The sequence below is a fragment of the Hyperoodon ampullatus genome, assembly GCF_949752795.1.
Source record: "Hyperoodon ampullatus genome assembly, chromosome: 15".
Lineage (NCBI taxonomy): Eukaryota > Metazoa > Chordata > Mammalia > Artiodactyla > Ziphiidae > Hyperoodon > Hyperoodon ampullatus.
Genome location: NC_136928.1, coordinates 38087014 through 38113369, shown reverse-complemented (window position 1 = coordinate 38113369; position 26356 = coordinate 38087014). Strand labels below are relative to the sequence as shown.

Here is a 26356-nt window from a genome sequence, read left to right as displayed (position 1 = left end):
ATGCAATGGAAAGGAGACTAGGTTATGTAACATGTTGGCAGTTGGAGCTTCAGAAGGGAATATCAGGAGACAAGGCAAGAAAGATCCTTAAGAGCATACTGTGGAAGTCCTTGGGATCCAAGGATCAGTATCCGTAGAAGAATGCATTGGCAAGTTTTGAGCAGAAGAGTTATGTAATAGAGTTAATTTAAGAACACCAGCCAGTGAATTTTTAACAAAATGGAGTAAGAAATAAAGACTAATGGCAAGAGGGTAACTTATGATACTGTTAAATAGCACAGAATGGGAGTGGGTGGGGAGAAAGTGACATGTGTGGGATATAACCTAAGAATTGGTAAGCCAGGAAGAATAATAATGACTTATAGGTATGGGCAGTAAGGAAAATAAGGAACAAAAATAGAGAAATCAGGAGGTATACCTGGTTTATCATAGGAAGAATTTTTTGCTAGGTTTCAAGCATGGATATTGAAGTGGATCAGAAAGTCTAAGTGAAAATATCTGATGGGCAGTTAGAATTGGCTCTAGAGAGAGGTGAAAAGTAGCATTGTACTTCTGGTACAACCAAAAATACGTTAATTAAAGTTGTTAGATTAGCTCTCATAAGGAGATCATGTCAAGAATTACCCCACTTTCTTGCAGAAATATTACAGAGCTAGAATCAATAAGTTAAGCATATCTGTCACAAAAACTAAAGAGGAGATTAGTATTAGTCAAGAGTATGATAACTGTAGAGAGCTGAAAGTGCATTAATTTGGTAGTTGCAAGTTCCTTGGTGACTATTAAGAGTGATGGAGCCAAATCAGGTAATTTGGGGGGACAGGTAGGGTCAAGTGATAAAAAACGTTTTTCTTAAGATAGAGATGTGTGCACGTATACTGGACACAGATTTGTCTCGTCTTTCCTCTGGGAATACCTTCATTACTTCAGCTGCAATCAAAAAAGCTCTGAAGTACTTTTGCAAATGTCAGCTCACCAAACTTGACAAATGTAGTACATATCAGTAGCATTTAGGCAATTTTTAAAAATTGAGGTATAGTTTATTTACAATATTATATAAATTTCAGGTGTACAACATAGTGATTCTCAATTTTTAAAGGTTATATACTTCACTTATAGTTATTATAAAATATTGGCTATATTCCCTGTGCTATACAATATATCCTTGTAGCTTATTTATTTTATACATAGTAGTTTGTACCTCTTAATTCCCTACCCCTATCATGTCCCTCTCCCTTTCCCTCTCCCCACTAGTGACCACTAGTTAGTTCTCTGTATTTGTGAGTCTTTCTTTTTTGTTATATTCACTAGTTTGTTTTTATTTTTTAGATTCTACATGTCAGTGATATCATACAGTGTTTGTCTTTCTCTGTCTGACTTATTTCACTAAGCATAATACCCTCGAAGTCCATCCACGTTGTTGCAAACGGCAAAGTTTTATTCTTTTTTATGGCTAATATTCCATTCTGTATATATACCGCATCTTTATCCATTCATCTGTTGATGGACACTTAGTTTGCTTCCGTGTCTTGGCTATTGTAAATAATGCTGATGTGAACATTAGGGTGCATATCTCTTTTCAAATTAATGTTTTCATTTTCTTTGGATATATACCCAGGAGTGTAATTGCTGGATCATGTGGTAGTTCTTTTTTTAAAAAATTATTTATTTATTATTTGGTTGTGCTGGGTCTTAGTTGCGGCAGGTGGGCTCCTTAGCTGCGGCTCAAAGGCTGCTTAGTTGTGGCTTGCTGGCTCCTTAGCTGTGGCATGCAAACTCTTAGTTGCGGCATGCATGTGGAATCTAGTTCCCTGACCAGGGATCAAACCCAGGCCCCCTGCATTGGGAGTGTGGAGTCTTAACCACTGCACCACCAGGGAAGTCCCTGGTAGTTCTGTTTTTAGTTTTTTTTAGGAACCTTACTACTGTTTTCTACAGTGGTTGCACCAATATACATTCCCACCAATAGTCTACAAAGGTTCCCTTTTCTCCACATCCTTGTCAGCATGTATTAGAGCATTTAGACAATTTTAATGCTAAATAATTTGAACAATTGAATGCCTTAAAAGTTTTTTTATTTTATTTTAGAATCTCCCACCTTCTGTTGTGGCTACTGTTGGTGGAAAAATTTTCACCTTTGGCTCCTATAGGCTTGGAGTACACACCAAAGGTAATTGCTTTTCTATGTTTTACTGATAAGAACTTTCAATAACAAACTTATTTGTTGTTCATAATTAGAAAATACAGAGGAAAAAATTCCCATTATCTCACTACTAGAGTACTGTATTATTTCCTATACTCATCTTACATAATTTCTTCTGTACATATGTTTGTGTATACAAAAACGTAATACATATTCAATATACTGTTCTTGATAATAAATACTTTGATTTGCAGGAGCTGACATTGATGCACTTTGTGTTGCTCCAAGACATGTGGAGAGATCTGATTTTTTTCAGTCTTTTTTTGAAAAACTGAAACATCAAGATGGCATTAGAAACTTAAGAGTAAGTATCCTCTCGTATTTAATATTTTGAATTTATTAACAGATAACTGCAAAAGCTAGGGCTTATGATGGTTGACATATTTCTTAAGAATTTGCTGTATCTTGTTAAAATAACAGTAATGACTAAAAACATGGGCTTTTTAGTTATACACACCTGCGTTGAATCTAGAATCTACCACGTATTAGCTCGTGGATTTTGTTCAAGTTACCTATTCTCTCTGAGTCTCAGTTTCCTTAGCTATCAAATGAAGATCTAGTGATAACATTCTTATAAAGTTTTTTGGAGGATTGATGAGATAATTTACATAAGTCATTTACTATAATATCTGATAAATGGTTGGTGCACAGCAAATGGCTCATTATGTATAAGGTTCAACTAGTAACTCTTTATGTGTGTATATCTAGCCATTCATTCAGCAGATAAAATTTCAGCACCAATGATTCATCAGATACTGGCCTTAGTCCCACAAATACAAGAGCGAACAAGATAGTTTGTGTGAGGGAGGGACTGGGGGTACTAAACAAACAGGTAGTTTTAATGCAATCTCAAGTGCTTGGATAAGGCGAAGGTCAGAGGATTTGTTATTTGGGTGTCTGGGAATGGAGAAGGAGGTTAAGAATTTGTTAGGTTGGGGAATTCCCTGGTGGTCCAGTGATTAGGATGCCAAGCTACCAGTGCAGGGAGTGAGGGTTTCATCCCTGGTCAGAGAACTAAGATCCACACATGGCAGTGGGGCCAAAAAATTTACAAAAAAGAAAAAAAAATTGTTAGGTTGGGGGATTAAAGAAGGCTCAGAGAAAAGTTTCTACTAAATCCAAATGATATAGATTTTTTTTGATAGATCAGTCATGGGATCTGATATTTTAATGTCTAACACTAGTGCTTTTTGTAAATAATCAGTTTTCAGCTAAGTTCAACAAATAGTAAATACCCAGATGATAGCAGTTCTGCCTGCCAGTTTCTGATGAATATTTTTAGAAGGATATAATATGTTAGGTAACTACTGTCATGGACATTTTGCGTATCTTAAACAACACAGTCACAAAGTAGAAGTGCTTGCTTAGCTAGAATGAGAAACTAAGAAAATTTTCACTTTTCCTACTGAGTTAAAATAAAAATTGGGAGAAAAAGTGTTCATGTTATTGGCATTTGGGAAGGATAGAGGATTACACCTTATTTGTTATAATTGTTTTCTTTTATTGTAGGCTGTAGAAGATGCCTTTGTGCCTGTCATAAAATTTGAATTTGATGGAATTGAAGTAAGTGTTAAATATTTTTCTGACTTTATAATTGAACTATTTAACCTATATGGGTTTGTTTGTTTGTTTTATAGTTTAAAAATCAGACTTATATAGGCACGAATTTTAAGGAATCAAATAGTCTAGTCATGGTGAGTCCTTCCTCACCATGGAAAAGGAACCAACCTCCATCCCTACCCCCAAGATGTTTATACACATCCTTCTCATTCCCATAATCTCCTAAAATAATTATATTATTATAGTTTTCGTTGGAGCAGTATTCAGTGTTTATATTATTATGGTCTTATAAATAATGTTCAAAACTGAGCACAAAATGTACTAGGTTACCATTCTTTGCTGTGTGGCTTTTGTTTTCTTGGGAGTTAATGTTTTGTGTTTTATTTGCTTGATGTTTATACTTTGACTAATTCAAATTCAGTCTCTCCTAATTGTCTAAATCTCCACTAAATAGATTTGGATTTCTCAGGTGTCCTGTCGTTATCGTCTTGAAAAAATATCTCACTGATTCTTCTCACTTCTTCTAATCCACACTGATTGTTCTCCATGACTGATATACAGCTGTCATTCTGACACCTTTCTTCTCTCATCCTGGGATTTCCTTTTGCTTCTCTCTTGAGTTTTCTTCTTTCTTGACTTACTTTCATTTTAGTGGCACTCATCCACCAGCTTCCTGAAAAAGAGCACATATTTTTGAGATCTTGAATGTTTACAAATATCTTTATTTTGTTCTCACACCAAATTGATAGTTTGGCTAAGCATAGACTTCTAGGTAGGAAATAATGTTTCTCAGAATTTTGAAGGCCTTGCTTCATTGTCTTCTAGCTTCCATACTCTGTTGAGGAGCGTGAGGCCAATTTGATTACTCATCGTTTTTATGTGACCTATTTTGCCTTTTTGGCCACTTGTGTGATTTTCTTTTCTTCTTTTTTCCCTGGTCTTCATAGTTGTAAAATTTATGGTAATACACTTTGTTTTGGTATGTGTCTTTTCAACCAAATGTGCTAAGGCACTCAAGTAGTTCTTTCAATTTGGAAATACCTGTCCTTTAGTTCTTGGAAATTGTATTGAATTCAATTGTGTTGCCTGCCTTTGTTTTCTGTCCTCTTTCTGGAACTCCTAACATTTGTATGTTGGACCCCCAGGACTGCCGTGTTTTTTTGGTTTTTGTTTTTTTTTTTACTTCTTCCTTCCCACTTATAACTACATCTTCATATTTTTGTTCTGCTTTTTTGGGGTTTTCTCATCTTCTAAATGTTCTCTTGTTTTCCATTTCTGCCATCATCTTTTTAATTTCTAAGAATACTTTTTTATTCTCTAAATGTTCCTTTTTATTTAAGAACTTATTTACAGCCTCCTGTCCTTATTTCCCAGATATAATATGTTTTATCTCTGCTTCCTTAGATCTGCTGAGTCTGTTACCATTTGTGCATCTGCTTTCCAGATTTCATGGTTTTTACGGTTGTCTCCTTCTGTTCTCTTTGACTTAGTGGGTTATGCCTTTAAAAAAAAAATAAAACTAAAACAAAAAAACAAAACAGGGCTTCCCTGGTGGCGCAGTGGTTGAGAGTCCACCTGCCGATGCAGGGGACGCGGGTTTGTGCCCTGGTCCGGGAAGATCCCACATGCCGCGGAGCAGTGGGGCCCGTGAGCCACGGCCGCTGAGCCTGCGCGTCCGGAGCCTGTGCTCCACAACGGGAGAGGCCACAACATTGAGAGGCCTGCGTACCGCAAAAAAATAAAAATAAAAATAAAATTTTGCTGGTATTTTAGTGGGGTTTCAAGAGGGAGTGAATGTAAATGTGTTGGATCTGCCATCTCTATCTAGAAATTCACTTACGAGGTTTTGATTTTTTTTAATGATTGGCAAAATTAAAATGCTTTCCCTTAATTTGAAAATTATTCTCCCAAAACTTTGCAGTGATTTTCCAATGTGATATTACCTGCATAGGCCTTTGGAAGTTTTGGTAGAACTTCCCAAACTAATAATTAGAACTTTTTACATTTTTGAGGTGGGAAGGGGGGAGAATGGACTAAAAGGAGAAAAAGTAATATTTCTCTCTCTTTCTTTTTTTTTTCATCTTTCCAAAGATTGATCTAGTCTTTGCAAGACTGGCAATACAAACCATATCAGATAATTTAGATCTAAGAGACGACTCTCGACTGAGAAGCCTTGATATAAGGTGTATTCGCAGCCTAAATGGTAAGCTTCTAAAGAGAAATCTCAGATACCTGCTTGAAAACAATTAGACAAATAGAGATCTTTTTGCAAAACTATTAATAGACTTTTTAAGAATTAGACAAACTCGGTTAAAAATGATGTAATTTTCTTTATACAAGTAATCTGATCACATTTAAGCATCTTAAAACACAAATTTACTTGAAATGTTTATGTTTATAGCAGTGGTCCTCAAACTTACTGGTCTCAGGACCCTTTTATACCCTAAACATTTTTTGAGGACCACCCCCGGCAAGATCTTCTGTTTATGTGTGTTATATTTATCAATTTATCATATTAGAAATAAAAACTGAGAAATTTTTAAGGTGTTTAATTATTAGTTCATTTTAAAATAACAATAGTAAACCCATTATAAGTGAATATAAATATATTTTTGTGTGAGTGGCTTTTTTATTTTTTTGCATTTTTGCAACTCTTTAATATTTGACTTAATAGAACACAACTAGATTCTCATATCTGCTTTTGCAGTCAATCTCTTGTAAAATTTTGTTTTGATTGAAGTATAGGAAGAAAATCTGGCCTCTTAAAGATATGTAATTGGAAAAGGAAGGAGTATTTTCATAGCCTTTTCAGATAATTGTGGGTATTCTTTAATACTACACCAAAACTTGACTGATGACAATTTCCTTTTTTTTTTTTTTTTTTAAATAATCTTCTTTCTGGAGGAAGCCTCTTTTTATTTATTTATTTATTTATTTATTTTTCTTTTTAAATTTTATTTATTTTATTTTTTGCTGTGTTGGGTCTTCATTGCTGCACGCGGGCTTTTCTCTGGTTGCGGTGAGCGGGGGCTACTCTTCGTTGCAGTGCACGGGCTTCTCATTGCGGTGGCTTCTCTTGTTGCAGAGCACGGGCTCTAGGCGCATGGGCTTCAGTAGTTGTGGCACGCGGGCTCAGTAGTTGTGGCTCACGGGCTCTAGAGCACAGGCTCAGTAGTTGTGGCTCACAGGCTTAGTTGCTCCGCCGCATGTGGGATCTTCTAGGACCAGGGCTCGAACCCGTGTCCCCAGCACTGGCAGGTGGATTCTTAACCACTGCACCACCAGGGAAGCCCAATTTCCTTTTTCTTTTCAGCAGCTTTATTGAGGAGTAATTGCATACCATAAAATCCATCCTTTTTAGGTGTACAATTCAGTAGTCTTAGTATATTCACAGAGTTGTGAATGTTTAGAACATTTTCGTCATTCTCAAACGATCCCTCATACCCATTTGCAATCATTCCTTTTTCTAACCTCCAATCCCAGGCAACCACTAATCTACTTTCTATCTCTATAGATTTGCCATTTCATACAAATGGGGTCATGTAATATGTGGTCTTTTGTGTCTGGCTTCTCTCACTTAGCATAATGTTTGTGAGGTTTATCCATGTTTGTAGCATATATCAGTAGTTTGTTCCCTTTTTTGCTGAATAAAAGTGATCTTTTTAAAGTGTTAATTAGAATATCAAACCTAAAACTGTATAAGTTAACTTTTTGCACTCTTGCATTAAAATCTATTGGTCTGTCTTATTCTTTGAATGGATCTTTTACCCATGCATGATTTTGTCCTATCGTGCCTTAGTCATTTAGAAAATACTGGCTCACAAAGTTATTTGGTTCGTCTAAATGTTAACACACATTTCATTATAAAATAATTTTTAAAAAATCACATTCATTAATGTCACCACCAATCTCATTAGAAAAGTCTAAGTCTTGGAAAGCTATCAAGCTCACACTAGCAGATACCAGTTGTCCAAAATTCTAATTTTTACTTGAAACTTCAAGTTTTATTATTGGTAACAAATTTTGTCATTTGTTTTCCTAGAAGTGAGGGGCTCACTTTGTTCATTTTTAGGAAATGTCTGCTAAATACCCAAGTATGAATAACTGTAGTTGTCTTGTCAATCATTCTTTCAAGTAAAACTGGTGTTCCTTGAAAAAAAACAGATAGTTCAGCTTACCTTGAAAATGTTCAAACATCACACACGTTCCTTTCCTGTTTTTTAACTGCAAATTTTTGGTGAAGATAATATTGTCTACTATTTCAGTTTGTTGCCATGGCTTTGATTCACTGCTAAGATACCAGCAGTTTTACCCACCACTGGTTTGGCACCATGAGTGCAAATGTTAACACAGTGAAACAGGCAAAGAAAGCATTAATATTATAGAAATGGATTTGACCTAATAGATTCCCAGGAGTCCACTGACGACACTTTGAGAACCACTGGTTTATATTGGATTGGCCAAAAAGTTCATTCAGGTTTTTCCATAAGCTGTTATGGAAATATTTTGTTTAACTTAATCATTGCATTTTGCTGTATTTCCAGAGTGCAACAGTAAGTCACAGTATTTGTGGATAAGGTTTGCATTAAAGCAATAACAGTTTTATAAGTTGGAGGCATTTGATTAACAGTAAAGCCAAAGGTGGAAAAAAGCTAAAAAGATATTCAGACTCATCTCTTATGTTAATATTGGATTGTATAACTCATGTGCTTTTTAATTCTTTATAAGCAAAGTGATTTCTCTTATATAAGGGCTACATTTAAAGTACATAATTTAAAGTACATAAAGAAATTAAACCTCATATTTTAGTATCTTTGATATTTTTAGCATTTGAGAGTCAAAGTTAGATGGACATTTGAATTAACTGGAATTTGTTGCATAATGAAAAATGAATGCTTTATGTTTTTCAGGCTGTAGAGTTACTGATGAAATTTTGCATTTAGTGCCAAATAAAGAAACTTTCAGACTCACCCTAAGAGCAGTCAAACTATGGGCAAAACGTAAGTATCCCAAGTCTTTTATTTTACGTTTGCATTATAAAATTATAATTTTCAGTTGCTCATGGTAGAAGCACATATGGGAATTCCTTAACCTGTTGATACCTTGGGGGATTGAGGTGCAGTAAGCTTTGGAGAAGCTGTTTCTTTTTCAGGTGTGATGCTTACCAGTGCTCTGATGTGTGACTTTACCTTCTTCTCCCATGGGTGAAAACTAAAAGCCCCTGACTTTACATCTTGGGTTGCAGCCAGGGAGTCAGAATGAGTTAGAACTTGAAGAGTAAAACCCTTACTTGTGTTCGGGCTCTCTATGGACAGGACCATCATATCATCTCTGTCTCCCCATTACCAGCAGAGAGGCTGGTGTATAGCAGGCGTTCAGTAAATGTATTAAATGAAGAACCTACCGTGATAATTTTAACCTTTTGTTTTTACCTTTCAACACTCTTCTAATAAAGCCTTGAACTGTACTAGTTTATATATATAGGATGTGGTTCATAAAAGACCCAGCCCTGAGCTGGCATAGCACATTTTGTATTATTTGTAACTACATTTAAGCCGTGCTGCACTTCTGGCACCAGGTTTTACGGTCTAAAACAGTGCTTTCCAATCAAACCTTCTGTGATGATGGAAGTATTTCATATCTGTGCTGTCCAATACAGTAAGCATATGGCTGTTGAGCACTTGAAATGTGCACCTGAGGAACTGAACTTAAATTTTATTTAATTTTAATTAAATTTAAAATTAAATAATATCTAAAAGAAGTGAAAACATAGGTCCTCACAAAAACTTTTACACAGATGTTCATAGCATTATTAATAATGTCAAAGTGGAAACGACCACAAAATGTGGTATATTCATAATGTGGAATATTATATGGCAGTTAAAAGGAGTGAAATTTTGATACATGTTACAACATAGATGAACATTGAAACCATTATGTTAAGTGAAAGAAGCCAGTCTGCATATTGTATAATTCCATTTATGTGAAATGTTCAGAGTAGGCATATCTATAGAGGTAGAAAGTGGATTAGTGGTTGCCTAGGTCTGGGAAGACTTAGGGGGAATAAGAGGTGTGTGACTGTTAAAGTTTTCTTTTTGGGGTGATGAAAATGTTCCAGAGTTGATTAAAGTAATGATTGCACAACTCCGTGAATAGAATAAAAACCGTTGAATTTTATACTTAATCGATGAATCTTATGGTATGTGAATGACAGCTCAATGAAGCTGTTACCAAAAAAATACTATATATAGGCAAATGTGGCTACCATATAGGACAGTACACATCTAAAAAGACCTTAAGCAAGTAGAATTTGTCCTTGGGCTCAATTATATTGTGTAGTCAGGGTAAAGTAATCTGCAGTAAAGGGGTATTATGAACAATTTGTTTTTCCTTATAGATTAAATACCATGTTTTGTCAATTATTAGATGCATGTTTTTCACATTTAACGTAACTGAAATGATATTTTGTATTTTTTTATCTTGCTTAATGGGACATAAAATCATCTATATTATATAATAACTGAGGACATCTCAGTTTTGATGAAATATGGTAATGCTTCTTTATAGATTGCTGTAAGAAATAATCATTCAAAAAAAAGAAACAATCATTCAAGAAAATGAGTAATATCAATGGTGTATTGTACTTTATGGAGAGGTATACAAATTTTTGCACAATACTGAAGTCAGTCCCCAACTTTACAGTTGAATTTTTAAATGCCCAAGAACATGATTAGGGTAGTCCCCCCTTATCTGCCATTTTGCTTTCTGCAGTTTCAATTACCTGCAGTCAACTGCAGTCTGAAAATATTAAATGGAAAATTTCAGAAATAAACAATTCATAAGTTTTAAATTGCATGCTCTTCTGAGTAGTGTGATGAAATCTCTCTCTGTCCTGCCTGGGACAGAGATGGTATTGCAGTACTTGTGTTCAAGTAACCCTTATTTAACTAATTAATGGGCCCAAAGTGCAAGAGTAGTGATGCTGGCAACTTGTATTTGCCAAAGAGAAGCCTGTAAAGTGCTTCCTTTAAGTGAAAAGGTGAAAGTTATCAACTTAAGGAAAAAAAAATATGTCGAGATTGCTAAGATCTATATAAGAACGAATCTTCTATCATGAAATTGTAAAGGAAGAAAAAGAAATTCGTGCTAGTTTTGCTGTCTCACCTCTGTGAAACTGCGAAAGTTATGGCCACGGGACTTCCCTGGTGGCGCAGTGGTCAAGAATCCGCCTGCCAATGCAGGGGACACAGGTTCGAGCCCTGGTCCAGGAAGATCCCACATGCCGCAGAGCAACTAAGCCCATGTGCCACAACTACTGAGCCTGCGTGCCACAACTACTGAAGCCCGCGCGCCTAGAGCCCATGCTCCGCAACAAGAGAAGCCACCGCAATGAGAAAGAAGCCTGTGCACCACAACGAAGAGTAGCCCCCACTCACCGCAACCAGAGAAAGCCCCAAAGACCCAACATGGCCAAAAATAAATTAATTAATAAATTAATTTTTAAAACGTTATAACCACAGTTAGTGATAAGTACTCAGTTAAGATGGAAAGGGCATTAAATTTGTACAATAAGATATTTTGAGACAAAAAGAGGCCATATTCACATAACTTTTATTATAGTACATTGTTATAATTGTTCTATTTTTATAATTGTTAATTTCTTACTGTGCCTAATTTATAAATTAAACTTTATCATAAATATCAGTACCATCCCGTGTTTCAGGCATCCACTGGAGGTCTTGGAATGTTTCCTCCACAGATAAGGGGGAACTAGTGTACTGTTGAAGTTTTTCTTCCCTACTTGTGGACCCTCCGAATATCTTTCCTCCTCCCTTTCATTTCTCTCCCAACCACAGATATTGAAAGGTGGGAAATTCCAATGTTGTATCAGTAGAGCCCAGTTGGACAGTCAGAACTGAGGCAAGGAACTGAGATGTCTGTGTTGGAGGGCAAAGTAGGGGGTAGGGTGAGCAGCTTAGGGTCTACTGATAAGAATGTGAGCCTAACATGAAGGTCTGTTTGTTGATTTTAATGTTTCTATAAGGGGGAAAAGTTAGAAGCAAATCTTAGGAGGGAAGTTATACTGTTCCTTACACTTAAATGTCATGGATAGTAGGTCCTAACAATAATTAACAACTGAATTAATTTTCTAGGACGTGGTATTTATTCCAACATGTTGGGATTCCTTGGTGGTGTCTCCTGGGCAATGCTAGTTGCAAGAACTTGCCAATTATATCCAAATGCAGCAGCTTCTACTTTAGTTCATAAGTTCTTCTTAGTTTTTTCCAAGTGGTAAGTATTCATATGCATATTTTCACTACTTACTAACCTCTGCCTATATGTAAATTTGTTTGCAAATTTAAGAGCTATGCTTACACCTTTTCTGTCGTCTTACATTCCTTTTTTAAGTTAAATTTAAAAACATCAAAATTGAGGCAATGATGGGACCCCAGATGGTGCTTTCTTCTAGGGGGAGTGTAAGTGTGGGCCTTTAGCTTATGAGATTAGTCTTTTGCCAGTTACTAGCTATATAGAGGTTAAGATCTCCTCATATGTAAACTATAGCTGCTGCACACAATTTATTAGGAGTATTCTCAGTAAATGTTAGCTGTTGCTGGTATTAAATTATCAGAGTTAAGTCCATGAAAGCAAATGAGAAGGAAAGAAAAAATTCAGGTTTAAATTAGTTACAGCTAATGGGCAAAGTAGTATTTGCCCTTTCAGAGAACACTGCTTTAAAATAAGCAGCTTTTTCCTTTGTATACTCCCTTCCTTTGTCAGTTTTTTTTTTCAATACCAAATACCCAAAACATGTGCTGTGTGAAAGTTGGAGCAGCCTCTAATGATTTTAACATTTCATATAGTTCCTGAAATGAGGTCTTATGTGAGTTTATTTGCTTATTTCACGTTAGGGAATGGCCAAATCCTGTGCTGCTAAAGCAACCGGAAGAAAGCAATTTGAATTTGCCAGTTTGGGATCCTCGGGTATGTGACTTATTACGGCATTTCATTAAAACCTTTTAGGAATAGGATGATTCTGTAAAGTGCAATCTAGTTAAGGATAATTCCTCTTGTTCCTGTTCATCTTCCTTCTGTGTAACTGTAGACCTTTCCCTCCCTCTACTGTGTTTTTTCGGTGCAGATGATTTGTATCTCCAATTCTGATCCAAATGTTATGTCATTAAAAATCACCCATATAAGACTTGATGAGTGGGTATATCAACCAAGATGTTATAATCTATTGTTAAAAACTGTCTTACAAGTAATTAGTTACTAATAATAAAGTACTGAAGTATATAAAAGATGTACTTTGCAGTACAGTTTAAAGCAGATTCATGGTTCCAAGATAGCATAACTCTCACTCACCTTGCATTTTAATTTGCTTTTAGAGTGAGTACTCATTCCTCTGAGTAACCAAGGGGAAGTCATCTGTTGAATAGGTGCAGAAAGAGGATGGAGAACCATTGGACCAGATAATGCTTTTTGCACTTACATTGTGTTTCCTTGGTTCTAAAAGACCACTGTTTATAGGCTGCACCATCCATTTAACAGCTTTTTGGGGGAGAAATAAACTTCTGCAGAGTTTTCTTTAACTTTGATTATCAGACACATCTGACTTCAGAAATAAATGAAGTTGGGGAGGGGAAATGTACTTCTTAGAACTGAGGAGATGTAGTATTAAATTTATATTTCATATTCTTCAGACTTTTGGGGAAATGAAGTGAGGACAACTGAAATAGGAGAATAGATCAATTATTCTGCTTCTAATTTCACAGGTAAATCCATCAGATAGGTATCATCTCATGCCCATAATCACCCCTGCCTACCCACAACAGAATTCTACGTATAATGTGTCCACATCAACTCGAACAGTAATGGTAGAAGAATTTAAACAAGGTAAACCTGTTAGCCCTATTACCCTTTACATGTTCCCACGAGTTTTTGATTGACAACAGTTTTATTCTCTATTGCAGTTATGCCTATTATTTCTAAAAGTTCTTTCAAATGTGTATTTTTTAAGTACTTGGTTTTACAAAATATATGATAATATGAAGGCCAAAAATAGAGCCACCCCGGTCTGGTTGAAATTGACTTTTATGTTCTAAGAAAGAGCATAATAAATCTATACTTTTTTTTACTCAGGGATTTGGTGGGGCTAGAACTTTGGGGGTAGGGTCACACAGGAGCTGATAATACGATGGTCAGTTTTCAAAATCACTGTCTGTCTCTCTTTCTTTAGGTCTCGCAGTTACAGATGAAATTCTTCAAGGGAAATCAGATTGGTCCAAACTCCTTGAGCCGCCAAATTTTTTCCAAAAGTATAGGTATTTGAAATTTTGTATTGTGTGTGTGTGTGTTTAAGGAAGAAGAATGTTAAACTTATAAAGTTAATACACTGTAGGTGACGTCACTTATATTTTAAGTGAGGTAAAGGATAGGTTAGCAGAAGGCTTCCCTGGTGGCGCAAGTGGTTGAGAGTCCGCCTGCCGATGCAGGGGACACGGGTTTATGCCCCGGTCTGGGAGGATCCCACATGCCGCGGAGCGGCTGGACCCGTGAGCCATGGCCGCAGAGCCTGTGCTCCGCAATGGGAGAGGCCACAACAGTGAGAGGGTCCGCGTACCGCAAAAAAAAAAAAAAAAAAAAAAAAAAAAAAAAGAATAAGTTAGCAGAAACCCTAGGTGATGAGAAAGTCTCTATATTCTAGTAGTGTCTAACCCAGTATTTGTGGGGTTTGGGGTTTAATGAGTTGTTTTTAATTACAAGGTCTAGAATTAATTTTGTGAAAATCAGAGCATGTTTTAATTTTCATAAATGTGTGCCTGTATTAGCTGTTTTGTTCATTGGGAGGGAGAAAGAAAAAGTAATAATGGAAAGTCAGACCCTAACAATGTTTCTCTTGGCTTTTTTCCCCCTGATTATTGCTGAAAATTCTTCACAGACACTATATAGTATTGACTGCCAGTGCATCAACAGAAGAAAATCATCTAGAGTGGTAAGACGTTTCAAATTCTCTACCTACTGTGTGATGATAACATATTTATATGGTGCTTTATCATTTCTAAAACACTTTCTCTATTTTCAAAATTATTAAATCTTCTTGATGACTGTTGTACTTGACCATGAAGCATCAGTGTTTAAGAAATACCATCAAATTAATGTTTCAGAATTGGAAGTGACATGAGATAAGAATATATGTACAGATTTTTGCCTTTTGTCACTTCTCAGAGTCAGATTTAAGCAAAATTGTGAGGCAGTTTGAATGATTCTGATACCTAGCCTATTACCACACACACACACACCTAGACTATATATATACATATATGTATTTTGAAGTATAGTTGATTTACAGTATTATATTAATTTCAGGTATACAGCATAATGATTCATTATTTTTGCAGATTATACCCCATTAAAAGTTGTTACAAGATAATGGCTTTAATTCCCTGTGCTGTACAACATATCCTTGTTGCTTATCTATTTTATACATAGTTAAATCTGTTAATCCCATACTCCTAATTCGTCCCTCCTCTTTTCCCTCTCCCCTTTGGTAACCACTTGTTTGTTTTCTGTATCTGTGGGTTTGTTTCTGTTTTGCATATACATTCATTTGTATTATTTTTCAGATTCCACATATAAGTGATATAATATAATACAGTATTTGTCTTTCTCTGTCTGACTTATTTCACTAAGCATGGTATTCTCCAGGTCCATCCACATTGCTGCAAATGTCAGAATTTCATTCTTTTTACGGCTAAGTAGTATTCCATTTTGCACATACACCACAACTTTATCCATTCACCTGTTGATGGGCACTTCAGTTGCTTCCATGTCTTGGCTATTATAAACAATGCACTATGAACATTGGGGTGCGCATATCTTTTTGAATTAGTGTTTTCATTTTTTCCAGATATATACCCAGGGGCGGAATTACTGGATCATATGGTAGTTCTGTTTTTAGTTTTTTAAGGAACCTCCATACTGTTTTCCATAGTGGCTGTGCCCATTTACATTCCCCCCAACAGTGCACAAGGGTTCCCTTTTTTCCACATCGTCCCCAACATTTGTTATTTGTATACTTTTTGATGACAGCCATTCTGATAGGTATGAGGTGACATCTCATTGTTGTTTTGATTTGCATTTCCCTGATGATTAGTGACTTGAAGCATCTTTTCATATGCCTGTTAGCCATCTGTATGTCTTCTTTTGAAAAACGTCTGTTCAGGTCTTCTGCCCATTTTTTGATTGGTTTGTTTGGGTTTTTTTTTGATACTGAGTTGTATGAGCCCATATATTCTTTTAATTTAGGAGATGGTGGCATGAAAGGTTTCAGAATCTTAAGCTTCTGTCAACAGATAGGAGATATTTTTGGTCAAGGACTAGTACATTCTTTCTAGCGCATCTGAACTAATTCCTTCTGCCTCCAGTGTATTGACTTCACTAGCTCCATCAGGCAGAAACTGTTAGATCACCAAAGATGGTTGTGCTTTCCTCAGGTCTGATTTTTGGGAAAGGAAGACATGTTACCGTCCTGTTTTTGCTTCAAGGGTTTAATGCTTATTTCATTGACAATTAAAGAGACCTTGGGAATTCCCTGGTGATCCAGTGGTTAGGACTTCGCGTTTTCACTGCTGAGGGCACAGGTTCAAATCCCTGGTTGGCCAAAATGAATGAATGAATGAATGAATGAATGAATGAATGAATGAATGAAAAAACAAACAAGAAAAAAAATTAAAAGAGACCCTGAAAAGAATCCTTTCACTAAAACATTATTTTATTTGTCTAGATTAGGGGTCAGAAAACTATGGTATAGTGCAAATCCAGTCTGCTACTTATTTTTATAAATAAAGTTTTATTGGAACACAGTCAGTCACACTCATTCATTTATGTATTGTCTATGGCTGCTTTCCTGCTGCATGGCAGAGTTGAATAGTTGTGACAGAAACGTATGGCCCACAAAGCCTAAGATGTTTACTCTGGCCCTTTACTGAAAAAGTTTGCCAACATCTCATTTAGATAACACAGAGGGAGTAACTCAGTGTTTTGTATATCTGCTGTTGAAGAACCCATAATTATAATGTGTAAGCTTTTTCAAGCGTTTGAAAATGTGAAAATGTTCTTGTAGTTATTCTTTGTAATTCATAAACTCATTAATAAGTTAAAATAAGTGACAGTAGTCACATTTAAGTGAGGTAGAAAGTAAAGTTGCAGGTATCTGATGAAGTTTTTTTTTTAAATAAATTTATTTTATTTTTTATTTATTTTTGGCTGCGTTGGGTCTTCACTGCTGTGCACGGGCTTTCTCTAGTTGTGGCGAGTGGGGGCTACTCTTCAATGCGGTGCGCGGGCTTCTCATTGTGGTGGCTTCTTTTGTTGCAGAGCACAGGCTGTAGGCGCACTTCCTTCAGTAGTTGCCGCACACGGGCTCAGTAGTTGTGGCTTGCGGGCTCTGGAGCACAGGCTCAGTAATTGTGGTGCATGGGCTTAGTTGCTCCACGGCATGTGGGATCTTCCCAGACCAGGGATCGAACCAATGTCCCCTGCATTGGCAGGCAGGTTCTTAACCACTGTGCCACCAGGGAAGTCCCTGATGAAACTTCCTATATTTTAGTAGTATCTGATCTGACTTTAGTGAATTCTTTTTAAAATTTAATATTTAGTATCAATTTTGTAAAGATCAGAGCATGTTTATTTCATGAATTAAGTGCTAGTTATTAGCTCTTTTTGTTAACATTATTTAAATATATGTTAGCCTTAGGGTTTAGGCATAAGATTTGAAAGTAGAAAAAGATTTAGAACCAGGTTAACGAACAGTTTTTGTTCATGCTCCAATCATGACTATTTTATGGTCTTAAAAGGCAGGGTATTTTAGATCAGGAATACATTAAATAGATCAGTTCTTCTTGAAAAAGAAAGGGGAGGAAACAGAAATTCACTAAGTAACTTCTCATTTACTTGAATGGTATTTTAAACAGAGTCCCTAAAATATTGGACTGAATTTTTTTAATGAACCCTGTAAAGCATCATAGCTAATATGCTGTTTGGTTTACTTGGATGCAGCTTCCACATTTAATATGGAAAAATCTTGTTGTTTTATTTTAGGGTTGGATTAGTAGAATCTAAAATACGTGTACTTGTTGGAAATTTGGAACGGAATGAATTTATTACTCTTGCCCATGTAAATCCCCAATCATTCCCAGGAAATAAGGAACATCATAAGGAGTAAGTTAATTATTTTTTAATATCATATTTTTAAAATAATGGTATCCGAAATATGCATGGTTTAAGACCAGTTGTGAGATGCTATTTAACAGGCATTGATGGAGGATAATACATTGTATACTTGAGCACGAGTTGTCATGCATTAAAACTAAGTACATGCTATGTTGGTAGCCCACAGACCCCAACAAAAAACTCCATCACAATATTTGGAGCATCTTTAAATATATATTTAGTAAGTCATTTTTGAAGCATTTAATCCTCTTTTACAATAACACAGGATAACTTAACAGTGTTCTTGGTGTCAGTTTTAAGAATTTGGCCAAACCATTGACATCTGTATTTATGCTTCTATAGACCAAGTTTTAATTACCAAATAGCATCTGTAAAATTGTAAAAATTAATGGAAATTCTTAAATTTTATTTTATAGCAACAATTACGTATCAATGTGGTTCCTTGGAATAATTTTTCGGAGAGTAGAAAATGCAGAAAGTGTTAATATAGACTTGACATATGATATACAGTCATTTACTGATACAGGTAAGACTTTGTCATCATGGAGCTGTGGTGCTCAACCTTGGCAGTAACGCAGTATCACCTGCCTAGGATCTGGCTGGCTATAGTTTTTAAAGTTCTGCAATTGGTTAAATGAAGATGGAACATCTATATCATGAAAATAAATTCTGCTATTAAAAAAGTAAAGGCATGATGAAGCGACTTCCAAGACCTGTTGGTGGGCGGGGGGTGGGGGGTTGCAGACCAGTGTAAAGAAAGAATATATGTATGTTTGCTTAAAAATACATAAGACTATCTCTGGAAGGATATATAGTTTTTTTTAAAAAGAAACTGGCAGAACTGGTTGCTTTTAGGTCAAGGAACCAGGTGTGTCTAGTGGACAAGAGTGAGGCAACTTCACTGTATACTCTTGAACCCTTTTGAGTTTTTGTTGTTGTTGTCGATGTTGTTTTAAATACTTATTTAATTTATTTGGCTGCGCCAGGTCTTAGTTGCAGCACGTGGGATCTTAGTTGCAGCATGCATGTGGGATCTAGTTCCCTGACCAGGGATCGAACCCAGGCCCCCTGCATTGGGAGTGTGGAGTCTTAACTGCTCAACCACCAGGGAAATCCCCCCTTTGAGTTTTGTACCATGTAAATGTATTAACTGTTTTAAAACAAAAAGAAGACTAAAGAAACTCTATAGGTGATTCTTAGTGTGCACAGTCAGTGTTTGTAATCACAGTCATAAAGACGACTTGCTTTTTACTTTTTTTACATGAAATATCATTCAGTACAGGCTTGCTGAATGTGTTTCAGAATCAGTGAAAAAGGGTCTTTCACATCTAGCTCCCTAAGAATATCTCCCTGAAATACCTTAATATATCTGTTATAAATTTGGAGTTGTCTTAATAATCTAGAATAGTGTACATTCATACTATTAATATTCTTGGTTAGCTCATCTGAGTTTTCTAAATTCTTTTGAATTAGCACTCACATTTATCATGAAAATCCAGGTTCCTGTGCATCACCTAGAACCACTGAATCACATGCTTTGGGAGTGGAGCCAGGAGTCTGCACACTGAACAAGCACTCCTGGTGATTCTTTTATAAGCAATCTGGAATGAAAACATAGATATAAATTTTTCCATTCTAATTTGGACTCATCTTTCCAAAAGGAGGGGGTTGGGAAGTTCTGTTTATTATAGATTTATAAAATGTTCTTCTTCAGATAGAGATACTGAGGCCCCAAGAGATTAAATAATTTACATTTCACAGTAGTTACTGTGCAAAGAAACCTCCCATCCCTGTCTTGAGTAAGCTTATAATCTAATTTGGTATTCACAATTAACATACATTAAATAATTTATATGGTAGTTAATAAAACTGATTTTCTTATAAGGAGTGAAAAGCACTAGACTGGGGACCTAGGGCTACGTGTATTCCAGTTTTGGCAAGGCATTCAAGGCTGTTGAGCCTCATTTACCCACCTGTATAATAAGGATGTACTTTTAGATGGTTTCTCATGTCTAACCTTCTGTGATTGGTGTAGTAAAAGAAGCTTCATGGAGGAGGAGAGCTTGAATTGCATCTTGGATATTTGGTATTAGGATTAGCTCAGACTCGGGCAAATAATTATGAGAAGACATTGCCTTTGGGGAAAATAGCAAAAAACACGATTTGGAAAAAGCCTTTTTTCCATACATTTATGTTGTTAGATTTGATTATGGGGAAGTCTTAGAAGTTGGACATGAGAAAACTAGTCAGTACTTGAATAGGATTGTGACATTGTGAAAATGTTTTGGAAGTATTTGTTCTGTAAGAGGAATGTGTGTTTGTGTAGTGATGTGGAGATATTAAAGGTATGTATTTCAGAAAAAGAAAACAGAGCCCTTGGTTCAGAAGGAAGTTCCCCATTTTAACATACTGACTCTGTTACAGTGTACAGACAGGCAAACAATATAAACATGCTAAAGGAGGGAATGAAAATTGAAGCAACTCATGTTAAGAAAAAACAACTTCATCACTACCTTCCCACAGAGATTCTTCAGAAGAAGAAAAAGGTGAGTTTGTGCTCGTAACTCTCCAATCTGAGTGGAACTCAGACGAATGATCCTGGGACCAAATTTGCATTTTTACAACGCCCAAACCTATTGAGAAGAAAGAGGGAAAGTACAGACAATTCAATCTAGGACTAAAATCTTACCTTCATTAATCACCAAAGATAATTTGTTTTATATGTACTTCAGAATTGAAACCAGTCATTTTTCTCATTTACTTTTTGAAATCCTAAAAGCTTTCCCCTCTTTCAGCAAAGTCTTTCTGATGTCAGTCGAAGTTCAAGTGGACCTCAATCCAAAAGATCATCTCTGGATAGCAGTTGTTTGGATAGCTCCAGAGACACTGATAATGGAACACCTTTTAATTCCCCAGTGTCTACAAACAAGCCTTCCAAGCCTGGTATTCCTCCTTCAGCAGAGACAGAAAGGTCTGTATTTCAAAATTTTCCTCTCAGTCTTCAGTTTATTTGAGGATGATGTAAACTTCTCTATACCTTTGCTAAATACATTTTTTTAACTGTAAAAAGATTTTATTTTGCCAGTTAGTAGTCAGTTTCTTATTTAGAATTATTTGACAATTTGTGGTAATCCTATGGGGCATGGTATAGGTTTATGAGTATGTGGGAGTAGATAAGTACACAGAAATGTGCAGGTTTTCCTTTAATTTTTTCTGCTAATTCTCTCCCTGGGTCCTCTTCCTTTCCCTACCCTTTTCTTTTCCTTCAGTGAAATGTTAAAGTTAGGAGTACTTGAAAGAAATTATCTTAAATGTTAAAATAAGAGTGTTTTAAATACATACTATTTAAATCATTTAATGATGATATTTTAACACTTTTAACAGGAATAATGCTGAGCCTGCTGCTGTAGTTGTGGAAAAGCCACTGACTGTCCCGCCAGCTCAAGGGTTGTCTATTCCCGTCATTGGTGCAAGTAGGTATCTACGCTTTGTTTAGTAACGATGCTACTACATTTGTATTTAATTACTGAAATCTTTCTTTTTTCCTTTTCAGAAGTTGACTCTGCAGTAAAAGCTGTATCACCTCCAGCTGTGTGTACCATTCCTACTGTAGTAGGACGAAATGTCATTCCTAGAATCACAACACCCCACAACCCTGCCCAGGGGCAGCCACATCTAAATGGAAAGTCAAATATAACTAAGAATGTTACCCCCAAAAGATCCCACTCCCCATCCATAGATGGGTCTTCTAAGAGGCTGAAAGACATAGAAAAGGTAAAATTACAACTTCAGTGGTGATTCAGTAGTTGATTTTTTTCAAAGTAAACTTAAAATAGTGCTGAAGAAACTCAAATTCTTCATAGTTATCTTAGTGTTCCATTAGGATTTGACTGTTTAAAAAGAGTATTTACCTAAACCCTAATAGGATAATACTAATTGTTCATCTTAAATTTAAATTACTGGGCTTCCCCGGTGGTGAAGTGGTTAAGAATCCACCTGCCAATGCAGGGGACATGGGTTCGAGCCCTGGTCCGGTAAGATCCCACATGCTGCAGAGCATCTAAACCCATGGGCCACAACTACTGAGCCTGCGCTCTAGAGTCTGCGAGCCACAACTACTGAGCCCGTGTGCTACAACTACTGAAGCCCGTGCACCTAGAGCCCATGCTGTGCAACGAGAAGCCACAGCAATAAGCCTGCCCACCACAAAGAAGAGTAGCCCCCACTCGCCGCAAGTAGAGAAAAGCCCGCGTGCAGCAACGAAGACCCAATGCAGCCAAAAATAAAAAATTAATTAATTAATTAATTTTAAAAAATTTCAAATTACTAATGTGTCTAAAAATTTGAATGATTGATCTTCGTTTCTCCTTGACTTACATAAAGGCATTATTGGTAACTAAATAATCATATTTATTGTGTTATAATGTTGATCTCCTCTGCTTCCAGTAGGTGGTGGTAAAACTTTTATTCATTATCATCTGGATAGATTAAACAAAAAGATAAAACTTTAGAAATTAAGGGTGACAATTGAATTCAGTCTAATTTAAATTCTCTTCCCTCATCAAACCATGTTCGTAATAGGTTTTTAGTTTTAGTTTTAGTTTTTGTTTTTTGGCTGTGTTGGGTCTTCGTTTCTGTTTGAGGGCTTTCTCTAGTTGAGGCGAGCGGGGGCCACTCTTCATCGCTGTGCGCAGGCCTCTCTTGCTGTGGAGCACAGGCTCCAGACGCGCAGGCTCAGTAGTTGTGGCTCACGGGCCCAATTGCTCTGCGGCATGTGGGATCTTCCCAGACCAGGGCTCGAACCCGTGTCCCCTGCATGGGCAGGCAGATTCCCAAACACTGTGCCACCAGGGAAGCCCCTGTAATAGTTTTGATGTTAGCCTGGTCACTAATTAGTTTCTCAGTTTATATAGATTTATGTGGTTTTTATAGGTAATAATAGCAACTCATTTTAATGTTTATATTTTAGTTTATTCGACTTGAATCAACGTTTAAGGAGTCACGTGCTGCTGAAGACAGAAAAAGAAAATCAATGGTAAGTATATCAATAGTGTGCTTCAAAATATTTACTTTTAAAGAGCCATGTATCAGGAAAAGTACTATATTCAAAAGTAGATCAGATTATATCTGTCAACTCTTGGTTATGTTTTATTTCATGTAGAAATAAGCATTTGCATATAGGAAAGAAAGTTTTCACTTGTATGTAATTCTGTTTTTAGGATGCCATTGGAGGAGAATGTATGCCTATTCCAACTATTGATACATCACGCAAAAAGGTAATAGATAGTCTTATTTGTAATAAAATACACAGGTAAAAATTCATAGGTAATCTGCAGGTACAAAAAGCTCACTAAGAAGAGCCTAGCACGGGGTCAGGAAAAGAGTAGTAAGATTTTGTCCCTGTCCTCAAAGACCAGCAGTACAGTTGGAAGTTGGGTTGGAAATAGCAAACAAAGTGTATGATCCTAAATGTATGTACCTCAAAAGTCTAGAAAAGAGGGAGTCGTTTAAGACTTCACGATTTATGCAGGTTATGTTCAACCTTTGTTTTTATTTATTTTTAAAGAAGCAGTTTAGTGCTCAGCACAATAATTTCCTACCAACACTTGATAGTCTTTTGTTGTACACCACTGCTTACTGACAAAATTTAGGTTTGATGGTTGGGGACCATAGTTACTAATATTTTGGAGGAACCAAATGTACTGGTATACAGAGTAAGTACCTTTAAAACATGAGCTAAAGAACCCCTAAATCTCAATTTAAAAATTTATTTTCAAAGGATTACCATTTAAGCTAATAATATTATAAGTGCTCAAAAAAAGCGGCCTTGTGTAAATCAGAAGAAGCCCTTCTTTGAGAGGTTACAGGAAACAAAATGGCTTACTTTTCACCCCCATTAAATAATAAAGTGGTTCTCATCACAGTCAGCTGTCACCCTGCCAGGTTCCCCAGGATGTATTGGCAATTCTAAAGCAAAATAGAAAATGTCCTCATACTTTCTATTAGTTGTAGAATTTGTAAAATTTCTTTTAACATAAGAGTGGGTTACAAAAAGTAGAGGTGTATAATTATGTATGGTAATGGAAAAAAAATTTAAGATGGATATTAAAAGTATGAAAGTGTGAAATGACATGTCTGGGTTTTGCTTTAAAAGATTTCAAGTATAATGGGTAAGGAGCATAAACCAAACAAATGTGGCAAAATTTTAATAATGTCTGAGTCTTCATTGTGGCATCTAAGTCGTCATTGTGGCATTTAAGTCTTCATTGTCCTTCCTATTCTCTACTTCTATGCACGTCTGAAATTTTTCATGTCTTTTTTTTTTGAATGGATGTGCGTATGATATAATTCGTTTAGCCAAGGTAACATGCAAGGAGAATTAATTCTTGCAGTCATCTCTTGACAAGAAGCTGATATGCTGTTTCTGTCAGACAACTAACTATCTGTATTTTAGGCTTCTGTCTTTGTTTCTCAGTCTTAGACTTTGCCTTCATTATATAATAATCTTTAGTGTCTTCAAAAGCCCTCATATAGATGTCCCTGAATTTTACTATCACTGAAGTTACCTACCCTGACTACGAAGTTGGTTTTCTTAAAAACTTAATTATCTCACAAATTGGGTTATTCTTCTGCATGAATGTATTACAGAAACTAATTGAAGGATATAACTGGATATCAAGTTTTCCTCTGTATCACACACTCATTTTTTCACCTTGCACCCCAAGAATTTCCTGTTTAGTGACCATGCTCTTCAGCTATTTCTCTTTAACATTGCCTGAGTCTGAGGAGGACTTTGTTCTCTATGCATTTCTCAGTCTAGAAGTGGCAATTGATTAAACAAAGTCCTCTTTCCTATTCATACAGTCCTCCCACTTCTACCCTTTCCCTATCCCTCTGCTTTTCACCTGTTTAAAAATAATAATAATAATAATAAGTCCCCCAAACAAGGGGATTTGAATATAGGGAAAAAATATTCAACACATACTTGAGTGTTTAGGAACTTAAAGCATGTGGAAAAAAACTCAGAGTTTTGTGACTGATTTACTCGTTGGACCTTTATAATGTGTATTTGTTTTTCCTACTTTGTATTTCTTTCTAACAGAGACCGCCCAGTAAAGAACTACCAGATACATCATCTCCAGTTCCAGCAAATAACATCCGTGTCATCAAAAATTCCATTCGACTGACCCTAAATCGGTAAAAGCAGTGCCTCCTTACTTAAGTGAATATGCAATCATTTAGTGGCATAGATGCAGCCACTCTTTTTAAGATAGAGGTGGCTGTCATACATAAAATAAGGTGAAAGTTACAGTCATCGGCCTAACAACCTTGAAGTGGTTTTTTGAACTCTTACACTTTGACCTGCAGATGCTGTAGCATTCTCTCATTGATTGCTACATACAGTTCTCTGAGGATCACCTGCTATCAAATTATCATCTACAATATTATGGCTTTGCGTTGGAGGTTTTACTGCCTTAACTTTCGATGCTTGTTTCTCTGTTGTGGGAACCAGTGCTTGGCTCTCTGGACACTGATAAAACAAGTCCTGAACACCGCCCCCTTCTTTTTTTTAAGTCTTATGTTGTAATCATTGTATAGAACTAAAAAAGTTGAAAACAAAAAACAAAAAAAGTAATTTTCCAAATGTTAACACATTTACTTTAGCATTGAAGCCACTTTGTGAAACCTGAGATAAATGAATGTGAGGTATCTTCTCTGCTTTCCTCATTTGTGTAGATGTACTTATTGTCTGTTCTGTTGATTTAAATTATTTTTTCTCAGATTGGCACACGGAATATTTAAATTTTTATTGTGCCTTTCTATCCAAATGTTGCATAGTTACCAGGGAGGATTAGTCCAGTGATTACATAAGAGTTGGGCACCATAAATTCTCTATATTTTGCCTCCCATGGAGGCCTTTGAAATGCATCTTTATTAAGAATCAAAATATGACCAGGATACTGAAAGTCAGTATATGAACGGTGAAATTGTTACATATCCTATCTCATGCCATTCTTGTTAGTTGACTGGTATTTTTTACTGAGGAGCAACTCATTCCGGCATCAACAGTAAGATGCCTTTAAGTATGGCAAACTTGTATTTTTGAAGTGTACGATTAACTTGGCATGATACTTGCTGACCATTACTTACCGCCACAACTTCAGACAGTTCCTTCGTGGACTAGGCATGCAGAAATGAGCAGTGGATTTTATTGAAACCTAAAGGCATTTTTGAATGAAATTGTTACCAACCATTAATTGGCTCAGGACCTTTGTAATTTTTATTTAAATATATGAGTTGTCTTTTTTTACACTGCTTTTTTCAGTGCATTTCTTAGTATTTTTTAAGTTTCATGAATGC

General features: G+C 36.1%; 1 protein-coding gene across 2 annotated transcripts in view; it reads left to right on the top strand.

The window, feature by feature from the left end:
- Positions 1-25196, top strand: part of PAPOLG (poly(A) polymerase gamma) — a gene marked incomplete at both ends in the record, with an annotated part of 31691 nt that extends 6495 nt beyond the window's left edge. The window contains 19 exons of one of the 2 annotated variants that reach the window (XM_079720839.1): positions 2086-2167; positions 2395-2504; positions 3710-3763; positions 5852-5963; positions 8671-8760; positions 11914-12052; positions 12673-12745; positions 13537-13657; positions 14001-14085; positions 14703-14756; positions 17864-17983; positions 18412-18521; positions 20420-20541; positions 20794-20966; positions 21380-21468; positions 21549-21769; positions 22965-23030; positions 23215-23271; positions 25098-25196. In XM_079720839.1, coding sequence (XP_079576965.1) covers positions 2086-2167; positions 2395-2504; positions 3710-3763; positions 5852-5963; positions 8671-8760; positions 11914-12052; positions 12673-12745; positions 13537-13657; positions 14001-14085; positions 14703-14756; positions 17864-17983; positions 18412-18521; positions 20420-20541; positions 20794-20966; positions 21380-21468; positions 21549-21769; positions 22965-23030; positions 23215-23271; positions 25098-25196 — 1977 coding nt within the window. Of the gene's footprint in view, positions 1-2085; positions 2168-2394; positions 2505-3709; positions 3764-5851; positions 5964-8670; positions 8761-11913; positions 12053-12672; positions 12746-13536; positions 13658-14000; positions 14086-14702; positions 14757-17863; positions 17984-18411; positions 18522-20419; positions 20542-20790; positions 20967-21379; positions 21469-21548; positions 21770-22964; positions 23031-23214; positions 23272-25097 lie in introns of both variants that reach the window. The other variant, XM_079720838.1, reaches the window with a different exon arrangement.
- Between the last annotated feature and the right edge of the window lie 1160 nt (positions 25197-26356).